This window comes from Scyliorhinus canicula, chromosome 6 (assembly GCF_902713615.1).
Source record: "Scyliorhinus canicula chromosome 6, sScyCan1.1, whole genome shotgun sequence".
In the NCBI taxonomy this organism is placed as follows: Eukaryota; Metazoa; Chordata; class Chondrichthyes; order Carcharhiniformes; family Scyliorhinidae; genus Scyliorhinus; species Scyliorhinus canicula.
In genome coordinates, this window is record NC_052151.1 from 66,653,220 (window position 1) to 66,671,045 (window position 17,826).

The window sequence follows — 17,826 nt, forward strand, 5'->3', positions numbered from 1 at the left end:
CCTATCTGTGTTGTGTGTCCTCACATGGACCGTGACAACTGGGTCTTTCCCCTCCCACTCCAGCCCTGAGGAAATGTCCTTAACGCTGGCACCAGGCAGGCAACGCAGCCTTTGGGACTCATGCTCTTGGCGAACGAGAACAGAATCTATCCCCTAACCATACTGTCTCCCACTACAACTGCATTAAGTTTTACTCCTCCCATTTGAATGCCTCCATGCACCATGATGCCTTGGCCAGTTTTCTCATCTTCCCTGCAGTACCTGCTCTCATCCCAGCAAGTTTCTGGAAGTTTAAATCTGTTGAACATTTGTAAGAGAAGTTCTTCCATGGCCACCTCCTGAATTCCCATACCTGCCTAACCCATCACACTATCTGATCCTTGACAACAGATCAAAGGTGAAGTACCTAATCTAAGTGGTATGACTGTTGCATCAGCCGGAAAGTTATTCCATCGTAATATTGTGCCGCCCAAACTGTATTAACACCATGGCTGGGATTGTCTGTTGTTGAGCCTAAGTGCTCCCGCCAGTGGACAATTACCGATGCGAGGAGCGGGGCCCAGTATGCGAGTCTCTCCTCTGTACCATGCTAATTTATGCCTGGAGGAGAGCTCGCTGGATTCCATTGGAATCGGAATATCGGGCCGCCATTTTACGCGAACGGCCCCATACCGAGGTGCAGCGACAAGCACCCTCCCTCCCACAATGAAAAATCCTGCCCCCCCCCTCCCCCCACTGACAAGTAGGAACATTCTCCCCCAACCAAGGAATAACGGGTCACCCCACCCCACAGCACACACTCATGAGAGTGACCAGATCTCCCCCCCATCAGATCGCCCCATCAGTCTCCACCATCAGACACCCCCATCAGAACTCCCATCAGAACCCCCAACAGAGATCCCCATCAGTCACCTGTGCCTGAAAGCTGAAGAGCAGTCCAGACAGTAGAGTGAAAAACCTACCCATTCCGAACATTTTGCTGCCTCAGACAAAAGTGTTTCAAGCAACAGCTGTTACAAGTGTCAGAGATTTCCCCTGAAGCCAAGTACAAATCCCTTGACAGCCTAGGAAATGCAAATCTTCTATTCTATTTCGACCAAGCAATATGTTCAATAGCCAGTGACTGAGGGTTTTATTGGCTCAGCCACAGTTGCTTAGGGGGTTTGTTTGTTTATCTTTCCCTTCACATTTGAATAATCTCAATTATCCTGTTGTGATGCTACTAGTGTTTCTCAACACTCTTGCTATAACTGACAGCTCCTCACAACATCAAAAGGAGCTAAGTGCTTTCACTTCCTCTTTTTCTCTGCAGAAAATGTCAACTTCATGCATGTGTGCTATGGGGGATGTGACCCCTTATTCCCGTGGCGAAGTGGAGGAATGTATTTGCACTGTGGGGGAGGGGGCGCCTTCTAATGGACTTTGGGGGAACACCTCAATTATGCTCTTACCCCCTTGACCCACCTCAGAGTACACCGCGTCACACCCACACGTGGACAAACTTTCATCAAACCCCCCCCCCCCCCCCCCCCCCCCCGGTAGATTTCCCACTATGGGGATCAGATTATTAAGGGGAGCTCGAGACTTGGGCTTCAAGCTTGCTAATGACATGAACATTTATTTAAATGCTTGATTTGCATCCTCCCGCCGGCATGTGGGGGGTAGTGCGCTGAGGTTGACGGCAGGGATCAGGGCGCCAAATGCCAATTGACTTTGGGTGGGAAGCCTCCAGCCTCCGTTGTGCTTTCCAATTAAGGTCTGTCTCAAAACTACAAACTGCTCGTTCCATCACATCTTTACCTACAGAACTTTTCGGGATTTTTAAAAAGTCTTTAATAATTAGAGTTCTCTTTGTTCAGTACTTGATAAAGTTAACCTTGTGTTTTGTAAAAATACAAAGAGGACTGTGTGCTTGTGCTAAAAAGCTGCACTATTGAGCAAACCTAAAGGGTATTTTTTTTCTCTTTTCAGAGGTGTGGAGCTATCACATTTGATGGTCCTGATCAGAATGCCCTATGTGTTCGCATGCTAGGTAAGAGTCATCCTTTTTGAGAGGTATTTACAAGTTCATTGTGCAGAATTGATGATGTTTCATCTGAAGTTCAGTTCATTTTTTTTGGTATACATATAACTTTCCCTATCTTGCCACCAATGTCCATGCAGGGTTACTGATGGTGAACTCGGACCTGTCATTAGTTCTAGTTTCCGTTCCAAGTCAGTGATCCATTATTGGTCACTGCAGCTGTGTGCATGGAAGGAACAAACTAGCCAACTTCCCTCTCTTGATAGTTATCTTGTACCCACTCTTGGAAAGGGTTTGCATGGTTGCATGTGCCTGACCAAGATATATTTGACTTTCTTATTAGTTCAGAAACTCAGGTCCCTCCATGGATCACGGTGAAACTGGGTTGATAAGAAGTCTTGTGCTCGCTCCAGGATAATTAACATGGGTGGAATTTTATGTTCCCCGGCCGCGTCTTTATAGACAGGATGTGGCAGTAAAATTTTTCGGAAGGCCTTCCCATTGGGCTCCTACCCACCCGAATCTCTCTGCGATTCTACACTGGGATGGGAAAGGCCTAGATAGGCCCAATCACCCTTTACCCAATGAAGACCCTTAAGTAGCCAACTATTAACCACTTAAGAGCCGTTTGCTGCACAGCCTTAACTTTCAGGCTGGCAAGAGGAGTTCAGGGGAGGGGGGGGGTCACCCAAAAAGTAATTCAGTCTGAAGCTGTGTCCAACAAGCTCCTACTTGTGGAAACATCTTCTCTATGTCCACTCTATCTACGCCTCTCGGTATTCTGTAAGTTTCAGTGGGATACCCTTCTCATCCTTCTAAACTCCGTTGAGTACAGACCCAGAATCTTCAGCCGCTCCTTGTATGACAAGCCCTTCATTCCCAGGGTCGTTCTTGTGAACCTCCTCTGAAACCCCTCCAAGGCCAGCACACCTTTCCTTAGATATGCAGCTCGAAACTGCTCACAATATCCCACAGGGGCCTGGCCAGAGCCTTTTATAGCCCCAGCAGTTCATCCCTGCTCTTGTATTCTTGCGATAGCACAGTGGGTAGCACTGTTGCTTCACTGTGCCAGGGACCCGGGTTCGATTCCCGGTTAGGGTCACTGTCTGTGCAGAGTCTGCACGTTCTTCCCGTGTCTCCGTGGGTTTCCTCCAGGTGCTCTGGTTTCCTCCCACAAGTCCCAACAGACGTGCTTGTTAGGTGAATTGGATATCCTGAATTCTCCCTCTGTGTACCAGAACAGGCACCGGAATGTGGCGACTAGGGGCTTTTCACAGCAACTTCATTGCAGTGTTAATGTAAGCCTACTTGTGGCACTAATAAAGATTATTATTATTATTATTATTATTATTATGAATGTTAACATTGCATTTTCCCAATCCTTGGGCCTTCCTACACACCCTGAAATCCCTACACTTCCATGGACCCCCAAGACTTCTGGGAACTGATTGTAGTCTTAGTTCTGTGCACTCAGCTTCTGACACTGCTTCAAACTACAGAGCTGCTGGCCTAGCACATTGGATGGCAGATCTCTGAGGTGGGCCTCCTCCCATGTGAGGGACGGAGCAGGAAGTTTTGGCAGGCATGTGTTTGCTGGCGATTCCTCGGACGATGGGAGGTGAAACCCCGCCATCCAAAAAATCCTAGCCAATAACATTCTGTTAGTTTATCATAAAAGCCCAATTAGTTCCCTCATATATTTGAGGGAAGAGGACTTGTCATCATTGTCTACATATAGCTCCATTTCACCAGCACATTGGTGACTTTTAATGACGTCAGGAAATACAGGGGTGAACAATAAATGCTTTCTTGTCCGTGTCGTCCACATTCCAAGAATAAATGATAAAAATGCTGGAATAGTCAATGACTACTCATTGCGCCCATGTCATCACTGGAGAAGTTGGGTAAGATACCAGAGGCTTTTTAATGTTCATAAAATTACAGCACGCACCAGTTAATATTCTCAGAATAAAAAAAATGAAAACAAAATAGCTTTATAATTACAAATGCGTACTTTTCGCCACAGGAGATACGTTAATTCTCCCGTAACAGAGGGTGAAGGTTACATGATTGAACCTTTAACTCAAGGCAGTAAAGATAGCTTGTGGTGTTAGCTCCTATGTGGTATTTTGCATAACTCTCAGCACCATAACTATTTCCTATCTAACCTTGACCAAAAATAAATTAGAGTCCATGGCCCTGAAAGTGGCAGCAGTCATTACGTTTCTGAATGTTCTTAGATTGATTAAGAAACATATTTATTAAATGTTGATCTGGACCTCGGTCAATGAACTTCTTCTTCGAGAAGAGAAGGCTGAGGAGATGTGCTCGAGGTTCAACACGTCATGAAGGGTTTAGGCGGAGTAAGTATCGAGAAACTTTCCAATGGCTGAACGGTAAATGATCAGAGGGCACAGGTTTAAGATGATTAGTAAAAGAACCAGAGTGGCCATGAGGTAAAAGCTTTTTATGCAATGAATGCATTTGGATTACACTGCCTGACAGAATGGTACATAAGATTCAAATGGGAATTCGCTAAATGCTTGAAGGAGAAGAAATTGCAGGCGATTTGAAAAGGAGTGGGGCTAATTTGATTGCTCTTCGAAAGAACAGATGCAGGTTCGATAGATTGAGTGCCCTCATTCTGAGCCGTACTATTCTATGATTCAATGTCATGATGCAGGTTCATGTGCTGTTTCTGTTATGAAAGTCTATAGATGTATCAAGAAGTACAACAATCCCAAGCCATTGTACTAGTGTTTACGAAAATGTATGATATTCAGATCCTGTTTACTCTCTTCTCGTGAGGGTCAGTTAGCTCAGTTGGTTGGATGACTGGTTTGTGATGTGGCTTGTCACCAAAAGCATAGGCTTAATTCCAGTACCAGCTGAGGTTATCCATGAAGGTTCAACTTGCTCCATATCTGGGTGGGTGACCCTCAGGTTAAATCACCACCAGCCAGCTCCCTCTCAAACGTAGGGAGAGCACTCTATGGTGACTTTAATTTCATTTTCACTCTCTTGAAATAATTTGTTTTATGGTGGGGTTTAATTTTCACAGTAACCTTATTGCAGTGTTAATGTAAGCCTACTTGTGACACTAATAAAGATTATTATTATTAAGTGTTTGCCTTGGGCTACAAAAGCGTAATGAAGTGGAGCAAAATTTGCAAGAGATGCAGTGTGATTACTTGGACCTGTCAACGAGGTATTTACACAAGAACAAGTGTTGATAAAAGCTTGAAACATAACCTCAGTCATATCAGCCACAGAGAGGATTTATGGATTTTGAATTATGTACTGCATCCATCTATAGAGGAATAGACATATTCCTGGAAACTACTACTTAAAGAAAAACTACTTATATTGATGCAAGTTTTCCCATGTATATGATATTCACAAACTTTTCAACACCAATACATAACATAAACTTGAAATACACCTTGTATATAAGCCAATAATCAAAACAAAATGCATAAAACCCTAAATCAATTGCTCTTTCAGATTGTTAAGCAAACTCTTAGCTTTTCCTTGGATGGTCAGCATGTTCCTTTGGTCTAGTCCTCAATCCACACACCATAATTCTTCCATATTTTCTAACACACTGCACTTAGTGTGGGTAATCTTTATAACACTTGGAGAAATAACACTTTGACTCCTAGCCTTTATCTTATCTTTGTTCTTCTTGATGGTGCAGACAGTTGTTAGTGGAGCCCAAGTCTACTTGCTGCGCCTCCTTTTTTCACCAGCATCATCACGCTGTAACACTTTCTGTTCCCAAGTAATAGTTTGACTCTTCCCATTGGGAGTAATGGAGACCATTTCACTCTGCTAGCCATCTTGCAGACTTTACTGATGTATCACAGAGTAAAATAACAAAACAAAATAACACCAGCTAATGTGCCTCGGCAAATTTGCAAAAATGGAGGCAATGGATATTTAAAATGGCAAACAGGACCTGGTTCCAGGATTCCTGCCCCCTTTCCTGGCACCCTCAATTTTCGGTGACGCAGAATAAGGGTACAAGGAGCAAGCCAACACCCTGCACTCTCAGCCCAGCCGGCTCCATTGCAGAGGTAGACATTGCGCTGGCCCCCACAATATTCATAGAGTTGTGCCAGCTTCTCCATGACCTGTAGTCCACAGCCCCTGAGACGGGTCGTGAATGATAGTATATATTCAGGAACCTATTGAAAGGCACGGTCTAAAAGGTCTTACCCATGCCCTTGTCAACCCATGATTCGGCACCTTACCCCATGGCCCCTCACTCCCTCCATGTTAACACCTGGCACATTCATGTCCAAGCATCCTGTATAAGCTCTGTACGGAGCCACAAAAAACTATTGTAACAATGGCACATGTGGACCTGCTTAAAAATGCACTATTCATAATTTTCTTTAACTGCTGTTGCTACACTTTGTAAAAGTGTAAATCAACCAGTTCTAAAAGTACCGATAGTAGAAGCTACACGCACGTGGCCACTCTTTATCTTATAAAACATTGAGCCATTGGCAAAAGAGATCACAGAAAGAATAGCTTATTATAACATAGAAAAGCTGACAATGTGAGGGGCGAGAGCTTGAGGACTGCCTTTAATTGAAGTATATTCTTCCTTCGGAAATGAGACCAAAACTGTACATGGTAATCTGGGTATGGAATCACAAAATCTCTATAAAATTGCAGCAAGATAGGGCAGCACGGTGGCACAATGGTTAGCATTGCTGCCTATGGCGCTGAGGACCCAGGTTCGAATCCCGGCCCTGGGTCACTGTCCATGTGGAGTTTGCACATTCCCCCCGTGTCTGCGTGGGTTTCACCTCCACAACCCAAAGATGTGCAGGATAGGTGGATTGGCCACACTAAATTGTCCCTTAATTGGAAAAATAATTGGGTACTCTAAATTTATATAAAATAAAAAAAATTGCAGCAAGGCATCCTTACTCTGATGTTCCAAACCTCTTATACTAAGGGCTAGCATACGATTTGCCATCATAATTGCTTGATGTGCCTGCTTTTAACTTTTCTGTGATTCTTGTACAAGACCCCCAAATCTCTCTAACATTTACTAGTTTCTCATCATTTAAATATAATTCTGGCTTTCTATTCTTCCCACCAAAGTGGGTAATTTCCCTCATTCATACTCTCATCTTCCTTCTTTCCCAATCGCTTTACCGGTCTGCATTCCTTTAACTTCCTCACTCTCAGTTGACCTTTGATTCACCACAATTTCCCAGTATGTTGTTTTTGTTTTCTACTGTGAAGAGATACAAAATATGTGTTTAATGTCGCTGCCATTTCCTTGTTTCTCATCATAATTTCTCTTATCCCTGCCTCTAAGGGACCGCCGTTTATTTTCAGTTGCCTTTCGTTTTGCATACTTGTGAAAGCTTTTAACCATCTGTTTTTATATTTCTTGCTCGTTTAATCTCGTGTTCTGTTATCTCCTGCTTTATTAATTTCTTGGGCACCCTTTGATGGTTTTCAAATGCTCCCTATCTTAAGGTTTTAAAAGGGGAGAGAGAGAAATAAAAGGGAAAATTATTGAGCAGTTAGCCTGACGTCAGCAGTGGGGAAGATGTTAGAGTCTATTATAAAAGACGTGATAACAACATTTGGAAAGCATTAACGTGATTGGACAAAGCCAGCATGGGTTTATGAGAGGCAAATCATGCTTAGAAAATCTACTGGAGTTTTTTGAGGATGTAACTAGTAGAATAGATAAGGGAAAACCAGTGGATGTGGTGTATTTGGACTTTCAGGAGGCTTTCGACAAGGTCCCTCAAAAGAGGTTAGTGGGCAAAATTAAAACACATAGAATAGGGGGTAATGTATTGGCATGGATTGAGGATTGGTTGACAAATGGAAACAGAGTGGGAATAAATGGGTGTTTTTTCCGAGTGGCAGGCTCAAGTAGGGTACTACAGCGATCAGTGCTCGGACCCCAGCTGTTCACGATACATATAAGTGGCCTGGATGAGGGAACTAAATGTAACATTTCCAAGTTTGCTGATGATACAAAAGTGGGTTGTGAGGAGGATGCAAGGAAGTTTCGAGGTGATTTAAACAAGTTGAGCGAGTGGGCAAACCATGGCAGATGAGGTTCAATGAGGCTCAATGTGACATTATACACTTCGGTGTGAAAAACAGAAAGGAAGAGTATTATTTAAATGGTAATATATCGGAAAGTGTGGATGGACAAAGGGATTTGGGTGACCGTGTACCAGTCAATGGAAGTGGAGAAGCAGGTTAGGGTGAGGAAGTAGGTCCCAATTCAGCCAGCAAGGGAATCAAACTCCCTGCTTTTCATAGATTATCATAGAATTTACAGTGCAGAAGGAGGCCATTCAGCCCATCGAGTCTGCACTGGCTCTTGGAAAGAGCACCCGACCCAAGGTCAACACCTCCACCCTATCCACATAACCCAGTAACCCCACCCAACACTAAGGGCAATTTTGAACACTAAGGGCAATTTATCATAGCCAATCCACCTAACCTGCACATCTTTGGACTGTGGGAGGAAACCGGAGCACCCGGAGGAAACCCACGCACACATGGGGAGGATGTGCAGACTCCACACAGACAGTGACCCAAGCCGGAATCGAACCTGGGACCCTGGAGCTGTGAAGCAATTCTGCTATCCACAATGCTACCGTGCTGCCCATTTTGGCGTTGATCTGATCCGCACATCAGCTGTATAGCCAACTGGGCTAACCGGTAACCCACCTTGACATATTGTTCTTTTAAAAATAACTGTCTCAGATTTCATTCCGTGAATTCATCTTCCAAGCTACATTTATCAGTTAGTTTGACCAGCCTATAAGATGATAAAGTCCCCCATAATTATTGCATTACCTGTATTACGTGCTCTTCTAATTTCCTGATTTATTCTCTGCCAACACCATGATTATTGTCAGGGAGTCTATAAACTACACCCAACAGTGTTTTCTGCCCTTTGTTATTTCTTAGCTCCACCTATACAGATTCTAAATTCTGATTTTCTGGGCTAAGATCCTTTCTCATTACTGCTGTGGTTTCCTTTTACCCTCAGCATCACGATGTTCAAAGTCATCCAAGTTCATGTCTTGGCCGTCACTCCTTTTTCATGCAGTGTCCAAGACCTGAAGTTCTGGAATACCTTCCCTGCACATTTGCGCCGCCCTGCCTCCTTTAAGAAATCCCTGAAACCGACCTCTTGGTTCAGTGTCATACCTTGTTTCATAATAGAACATACAGTGCAGAAGGAGGCTATTCGGCCCATCGAATCTGCACTGACCCACTTAAGCCTTCACCTCCACCCTATCCCTGTAACCAACAACCCCTTCTAACCTTTTTGGTCACTAAGGGCAATTTATCATGGCCAATCCACCTAACCTGCATGCCTTTGGACTGTGGGAGGAAACCGGAGCACCCGGAGGAAACGCACACAGACACGGGGAGAATGTGCAGACTCCGCACAGACAGTGAGCCAGCGGGGAATCGAACCTGGGACCCTGGCACTGTGAAGCCACAGTGCTATCCACTTGTGCTACCGTGCTGCCCTGTGAAGTGCTATATATTTAAATGTAAGGTTTAATCACCACCTGACAGGGGTTCAGGTTATTCTTCTGGATCTCTGTGAGGACTTGCTGCCACTCCCAAATGTAATTCTGTTCGGACCTTTAGCAGGCCTCTTTGGTTTCATCACCAGGGCAGCGCCTGAACCAGTGTTAGGCAGATCTTCATCAGAACTTAATTTCCATATTAAAAGGTTTCTCATGCCTGAAACTTTGGTCAACTGGTGGTAGATGCCGTTCAAAATGGAACTGGCTGCATCACCGATGTTAACAGGCCAGTAAGGGTGTTGATACTATTCTGAAGAACGTTAACATCTTATTAACCACAGGCAAATTAAGGAAGTCAAATATCTAGCAAGAAAACTTCTAAAATTGAAGAGTGAAATAGAAAGAGAGCATGTAGTGAGAAGGCAGGTAAAGTCTTTGGAATTAACATTCTGACCAGAGGATTGTGACATATTAGAAGAAAAATGAAACGCTGTTCTGTAAAAGTTCATGGTGAGCTTGGTTGGAGCAGGAGACTGAAGGCAGAAAGGTCAATGTGGAAGGGCTCTGTTAAATGGGAACAAGGATCACAGAATTAAGTAAAGTAATTGCCCAAATATCATTCCCAATAGTTTCTGATTGTATTTCAATTATTTGCAGTTTTATTTTTAAAAACCTGAGCCTATATTGGAACCCGCACTCTTCTGGAACCGTAGATGGTGCTGTTGCAAAATAACAATGCTCTTCAGCTTCCAAAGTAAAAGCAGATAATTAAATATGAAGCCAAGAGAAAATGTGGAATAAGGAAGGCAATGCAGCACCAGTTGCTCACATTATTGCCTGAGTGCCCATACAGGATGCCTTTGGGTTGCATAATGGGCCAATGTCAGAAACACATTCAACAGCCATACTTCCTAACCCCGAATATAATTGATTCAAAACTGCCCGGTAAACAACCAACACTTTTTCACATTGGTCCTTGTCAATTTAGGTATTTATATTAATAGGCAAGGGGCTTGCCAATTTGAATCCAAAAATGGGCAAGAAGCGAAAGTAGTGAAATCAAATAACATTGATGTGAGTTTAATAAAGACTCAAAACATCAGAATAATATTTTGTCATGAGATTGGGGTAATATATTGGCATGATTGAGAATTGGTTAGCAGACTGGAAACTGACAGTAGAAATAAATGTGTCTTTTTCGAAGTGTAAGGCACTGACTAGTGGGGTTTCCACAGGGATCAGTGTTCGGGCCCCAGCTTATCACAATATACATCAATGATTTGGGTGAAAAAAACAAAAGTAATGTTTCCAAGTTTACTGATGATAACTAGAATGTTAAGAAGCTTCAGGATGATTTAGACAAGTTGAGTGAGTGGGTAAATGCATGGCAGATGCAGTATAATGTGAATAAATGTGAAGTTATACACTTCAGACCAAGAAACAGGATGGCTAAATGTTACTTAAATGGTGATAGATTGGGAAATGTTGACAAACAAAGGAATCTGGGTGTCCCAGTACGCCAGTCACTGAAAGCATGCATGCAGGTGCAGCAAGCAGTTAGGAAGGCAAATGATATGTTGGCCTTCATTGCAGGAGGCCTTGAGTACAGGTGCAAGGATGCGTCACTGCAGCTTTACAAGGTCTTGGTGAGATCACACCTGGAGTATTGTGTGCAGTTTTGGTCTCCAAAAAAAAGGATATCCTTTCCATAGAGGGAGAGCAGTGAAGGTTCACCAGGCTGATTCCTGAGATGGCAGGATTGTCGTCTGAGGAGCGATTACGTCGACTAGGCCTGTATTCGCTGGAATTTAAAAGATTTTGAGAGGATCTAATTGAAATGTATTACATTCTGACAGGGCTGGACTGATTGGATGCAGGGATGGTGTTTCTTCTGTCTGGGAGGTCAAGAACAAGGATTCACTGTCTCAAGATATGGTGTAGGTTATTTAGGACTGAGATGAGCAGAACTATCTTCACTCAGTGGGTGGTGAACCTGTGGAATTCTCTACCATGGAAGGCTGTCGAGGCCAAATCGCTGAATATATTTAACATGGAAATAGATAGACGTCCAGACTCTAAAGTGGTCCAGGGATATGAGGAGAGTGCTGGGATAGAATCACAGAATCATCGAATTTACAGTGCAGAAGAAGGCCATTTGGCCCATCGAGCCTGCACCGGCCCTTAGAAAGAGCACCCCACTTAAGCCCACACCTCCACCCTATCCCCGTAACCCAGTAACATTACCTAACCATTTTTTGGACACTAAGGGCAATTTAGCATGGCCAATCCACCTAACCTGCACATCTTTGGACTGTGGGAAGAAACCGGAGCACCCGGATAAACCCATGTAGACACAAAGAGAATGTGCAGACTCCGCAGTGACCCAAGCCGGGAATCGAACTCGGGTCCCTGGAGCTGTGAAACAACAGCACTAACCACTGCGCTAACATGCCGCCTCTAGTAGAGAACTCCAAATACTCCCAACATTTTTGGTGAAGAAATTTTCCTAATTTCAATCGCGATCACTTTGAATGGTAGAGCATGCTTGTGGGGCCGAATGGCCTATTCCTGCTCCTGTTTTCTCTAATTCTATATTTGTAGGTCAAACACCCATAAGTGTACCCTTGTGCAACAACAAACTATCCCCCCTCCATTTTTACTGCTCTTACATAGTGCAACATCTGACTTGAGCTGGCTGCTCAAATCCCTGCTCCAACTGCTGAAGCACTCTGCCTCTGGGTTTTGGAGTATGTGAGAATAAGGATTGAGGTGAGTGGCAATGGTGGAAGGATAAATGGGGATGTGAGAAATTGCATAGGAAACAATGAATGGGAGTGCTACAAGGCAAGTGGGTGTGAAGAATTATGTGATGGAGTAGACTTGACAAGACAGAAGGTGGGGGGTGATGCACACAGCAAGATGTAGGGGTACAACATAAGGCATAAGAGGAGGAGAAGGCCTTTCAGCCCTAGGTCTACTTCTTCATTGAAGAAGATCATAGCTCAAGTGTCCCTTCCCACACTATCCTCATATTCCTTAATTCCCTTAGTGTCCAATAATTCAACAATTTCTGTCTTGAATATACTTAATGACAGAACGTCCACGGTTCCCCGTGGTGGAGAATTCAAAGATTCCCAAGCTTTTTGGTGAAGAGATTTTCCTAATTTCAATCCTAAATGGCTGACCCCTTGTCCGAGACTCAACAATCAGGTGAAACAACCTGCCAACATCTACCCTACCAAGCCTATTAGTATATTTATATATTGCAGTTAAATCAATTTTTATTCTTCTAGATTCTATAGGTCTGGCCTACTTAATCTCTCCTCATAGGATAAACCCCTCAATCAAAATCTGTCTGATGGACCGAGCCACATTCATTCCATGACAAGTAGATTCTCCATAGGTACGGAGAGCCAAACTATACTGGGTTCTCTATATAATCCATATAGTCACTGTAACATTTCCTTACTCTTAACCTATATTACAAAGGGATTGAAGTATAACATACCATTGCTTACCTAATTCCCTGCTATACCAATATACTAACTTTCTGCGATTTTAAAAAACATTTTTGTTTATCCGTTGTTGGGATGTGGGCTTCACTGGCTGAGTCTTTGTTGCCCATCCCTATTGCCCCTGAACTGAGTGGCTTTTTCAGTGGGGGGAGCAATTAAGAGTCAGCCACATCGCTGTGTGTGTCTGGAGTCACCCATAGACCAGCATGGCAGATTTTCCTTCCCTGAAGGGAATTACTGAACCATAAGGGTTTTTATGACAATTAACATTAATTGCAGATTTTTATTGAATTGAAATGTTACCATCTGCTATGGCAGGATTTGAACATGGGACCCTGGAGCATTATCCTGGGTGTCTGGATTACTGGTCCAGTGACAATATCACTATGCCACCATCTCCCCTATGCACAAGGAAACCAGTTTCCCCTAAATACAAACAATTCCTCGTCTCTCATCATTGAAGGTCACAGAGCGATTGGTCATGGTGTTCCCGATCGCGGAAGAAATGCCCAACGGCCGCAACTGGCTTTCAAATTCAGAATGCCGACTACGACTGACTGTTAAATGCAAAGCAAGCAGCGACAGAAAGCAGGTCACACGCATGGCATGTACACTGAGGCCACGCGTCCTGTACGTCTGGGCATTTGCCACAAAATCACAGAGGGGAGATTCCTCCATTTTCTGGTTGCGAGCATGCAATGCAACAGGGCTGTGAAGAACTGAAGATGGATTATTTGAAACAAAGAAAAACTGAATTTGGGAACAAAGCAGTGTGATTTCTTGAGGTTTTGCTTTATTAATTGTGCCAATGCAAATCAAGATGCAAAGCCCATGGGCTGGATTGTCCGCTGGTGGGATTCTCCGTTGCGCCGGAAGCGCACCCATGCCCAGGGATTTCCTGACGGTGTGTGGCTGCTGACAAAGGGAAACTCCATTGGCTGGCTGGCGGGATGGAGAATCCCACTCCTGGTGGAGACGCACCGCACTAGAAAACTATTGTTTGCAGCAAACTACCCAGCCTTCAGAACAGCGATCACACACCACACAATCCTGCCATGGCAATCTCTGCAAGACGTGCCAGATCATCGACATGGATACCACCATTACACGTGAGAACACCACCCACCAGGTACGAGGTACATACTCGTGCGACTCGACCAATGTTGTCTACCTCATACGCTGCAGGAAAGGATGTCCCGAAGCATGGTACATTGGCGAGACCATGCAGACGCTGCGACAACGAATGAACGGACATCACGCGACAATCACCAGGCAGGAATGTTCCCTTCCAGTCAGGGAACACTTCAGCAGTCAAGGGCATTCAGCCTCTGATCTCCGGATAAGCGTTCTCCAAGGCGTCCTTCAGGACGCGCGACCACGCAGAATCGCCGAGCAGAAACTTATAGCCAAGTTCCGCACACATGAGTGCGGCCTCAACCGAGACCTTGGATTACATTCATTGGATTGCATTACATTCATCCCCCACCATCTGGCCTGGGCTTGTGAAATCCTACCAACTGTCCTGTCTTGAGACAATTCACACCTCTTTAACCTGGGGTTACCCCTATCTCTGGATCTGTAAAGACTTAATTTCCTGCAAATGCTCGCATTCTAAGCATTGTCTTGCATCTTTGAATTTGTCTATATATATGTTTCTGGAACATATCTCTTCATTCAGCTGAGGAAGGAGCAGTGCTCCGAATGCTAGTGTTTGAAACAAACCTGTTGGACTTTAACCTGGTGTTGTAAGACTTCTTACTGTGCTCACCCCAGTCCAACGCCGGCATCTCCACATCATGAATGGCTTTAAGACAGAGATAGATAGGTTCTTGATGAATAAGAGGATCAGGGGTTATGGGGAGAAGGCAGGAGAATGGGGATGAGAAAATATCAGCCATGATTGAATGGCGGAGCAGACTCGATGGGTCGAGTGGTCTACTTCTTATGTGTTACTCCTATGTCTTATGGTCTTGTGGTCTAAATGCTGGTCCAGCCAGTGATGCCCATATTCCATGAATGAATTTTTAAAAACTGCAATGCATTACTCTTGATTCTTTCATCAGTATAGGTTGTAAAAAGCTGAGGTCCCTGCATTGATCTATGGAGTACCGTACTAGTTAGTCTTCCAACATGGAAATGATATATTTATTTCTATCTTTACTTCTGTTAGCCAATCCACAATCTATTCTAATAAGACCATAAGATACAGGAACAGAATTGGGCCATTCGGCCCATCGGGTTGACTCTGCCATTCGATCATGGCTGATATGTTTCTCATCCCAATTCTACTGCCACCTCCCTGTAACCCCTGATTCCCTTATTAATCTGTCTTGAAGGCACTGTGACTTGTCCCCCACAGCCTTCTGCAGCCACCCACTTCCTCAACACAACCAGGCCCTCTACATATCTTTGAATCATCTGCAAAGTTAGCAACAATTCCCTCAGTTCCTTCTTCAAGATCATTTTTTAACAATAAATTGAGAGTATCAAATTATTTTTTTTCAATTAAGGGACAATTTAGGATGGTCAAGCCACCTACCCTCACATCGTTTTTGAGTTGTGGGGGTTAGACCCACAGAGACGCGGGGAGAATGTGCAAACTCCATTTCTTCAAGACCGTTAATGTATTTTGTGAATAGTTGTTGGCCCATCACTGACCCCTGCGGAACACCATTGATCACCGGCTGCCATCCTGAAAAAGGCCCCTTTATTCCCACTCTCTGTCTTCTGCTAATCAGCCAAACCTCTATCCATGCCAGTATCTTGTCCCTAACACCTTATCTTATTTAGCAACCTCGGCACCTGTCAAAGGCCTTCTGGGAATCCAAATAGATCACGTCCACTGGTTCTCCTTTGTCTAACTTCTTCATTACTTCCTCAAATAATTCCAACAGATTTGTCAGGCATGACCTCCCCTTGATGAAACTGTGCTAACTCAGTCATATTTTACTATGCATTTCCAAATACCAATGGCTGAAATCAGACTAAACGGCCTAGAATTTCCTGTCTTCTGCGTCCCTCCCTTCTTAAACAGCAGTGTTACATTAAGCATTTTCTAGTCCTCTGGGACCTTCCCTGACTCCAGTGATTCCTGAAAGATCACCACCAATGTCTCCAAATCTCCTCAGCTATCTTCTTCAGAACTCCACAATCTCCTCAGCTATCTCCTTCTGAACCCTGGGGTGTAGTCCATCCAGTCCAGGTGATTTATCCATCTTCAGACCTTTCAGCTTCCCAGCACCTTGCCCTTAGTGATGGCCACTACACTCACCTCTGCTCCCAACTCTCTTGAAGCTCTGGTATGCCACAGGTGTCTTGGTGGAAAGTATCTATGCAGTTCTTATGCCATTTCTTTGTCCTCTATTACTACTTCTCCAGCCTAAGTTTCCAGTAGTCCAATGTCCATTCTTGCCTTTCCCATACCTTTTATATATTGAAAAAAACTCTTCTTTTATATTACTAGTTATCTTACACTCATATTTCATCTCCCCCCCCCCCCCCCAATCCTCATTATTGCTTTTTTAGTTGTCCTCTGCTTGCTTTTAAAGACTTTGCAATCCTCTGGCTTCCCACTTATCCTCCACACAATATATACTCTTTCTTTTGCTTTTATGCTGTCCTTGAACGTTCCTTGTCAGCCGCGGTTGCCTCGTCCTTCCCTTAGCATGTTTCCCACTCCTTGGGATGAATTTCTGTTGCACCGCCCAAATAACCCCCCAAAACCTCTGAACTGCTGTCCCATTGTCTTCCCTGCTAGGCTCCTCTTCCAATCAACTCTGGCCAGCTCCTCCCTCATGTCTTTGTAGTTACCTTTACTCAATTGTCGTGCCGTTATAACTTCTCTCTCTCAAACTGCAGGCTGAATTCTATAATAATATATTATCCCCAAACTTTAGCCCTAAATTTTATTTAATAATCTCTTGTGGATTGAATGTTTCTTGCGATTCCAAATAAATTACATCCATGATTCCTCCATATCTAACCTGTTAGTTACAGCCTCAAAACACGCTAACAGATTTGTCAAGCATAATTTCCCTTTCATAAATTTGTGTTGGGTCTGCTTGATTATATTATGCTATTGATAGCATTAAATTCTGCCCAAATTAGTTATTTAATATTTCTGCCATTTTCCACATTCTAATTTATTCTGCTTCTGTGCCTCAGGGACCCATGTTTATTTTCATTATTTGCTTCCTTTTGAAATGACTATAGAAGCATTTACAATCTGTTTTTGTGTCTCTTGCTCATCTACTCTCATGCTCTCTCTCTCTCTCTCTCTCTCCATGAATTTTGTGTTCATCCTTCGTTGAATTCCCAAATCCTACCAATTATCAGTCTTACTTCTCGTTTTGGTTATATCCTGAGCCTCCTCCTTTAATCTATTCCTGTCCTTAACTTCCCTTGCTAACGGAGGATGTAAGGTTTTTCCCATGGGATTTTTATTTCCATAGGAAATGGATAGTTGTTGCAAATTATGAATGAATTCTTTAAATATTTCCCACCACTCAACTGCCATAATAATTTTTGATCTACTTTCCCAATCATTCCTGTAATCCTATCTTTCCTATGCAGTTTGTTGTGTTCAGATTTAAAACCCTAATTTCGGACGTAAGGGCAATTAGAGATGGGCAACAAATGTAGGCCCAGCCAGCAAAGCCCACATCCCATAAAAATCATTTAAAAAAAAAAAAAATTAAACCACTCTCAAACTATAAAATTCTATCATTATTATGATCATTCTTCTCTA

At 43.6% G+C, this 17,826-nt stretch overlaps 1 protein-coding gene across 1 annotated transcript in view; it reads left to right on the forward strand.

Annotated features, from left to right (window-relative positions):
* LOC119967204 (cAMP-specific 3',5'-cyclic phosphodiesterase 7B-like) overlaps positions 1-17,826 on the forward strand; it is a 211,383-nt gene that overhangs the window by 46,029 nt on the left and 147,528 nt on the right. The window contains exon 2 of the mRNA XM_038799417.1: positions 1,972-2,032. Within this exon, the coding sequence (XP_038655345.1) occupies positions 1,972-2,032 (61 nt within the window). The remainder of the gene's footprint in view (positions 1-1,971; positions 2,033-17,826) is intronic.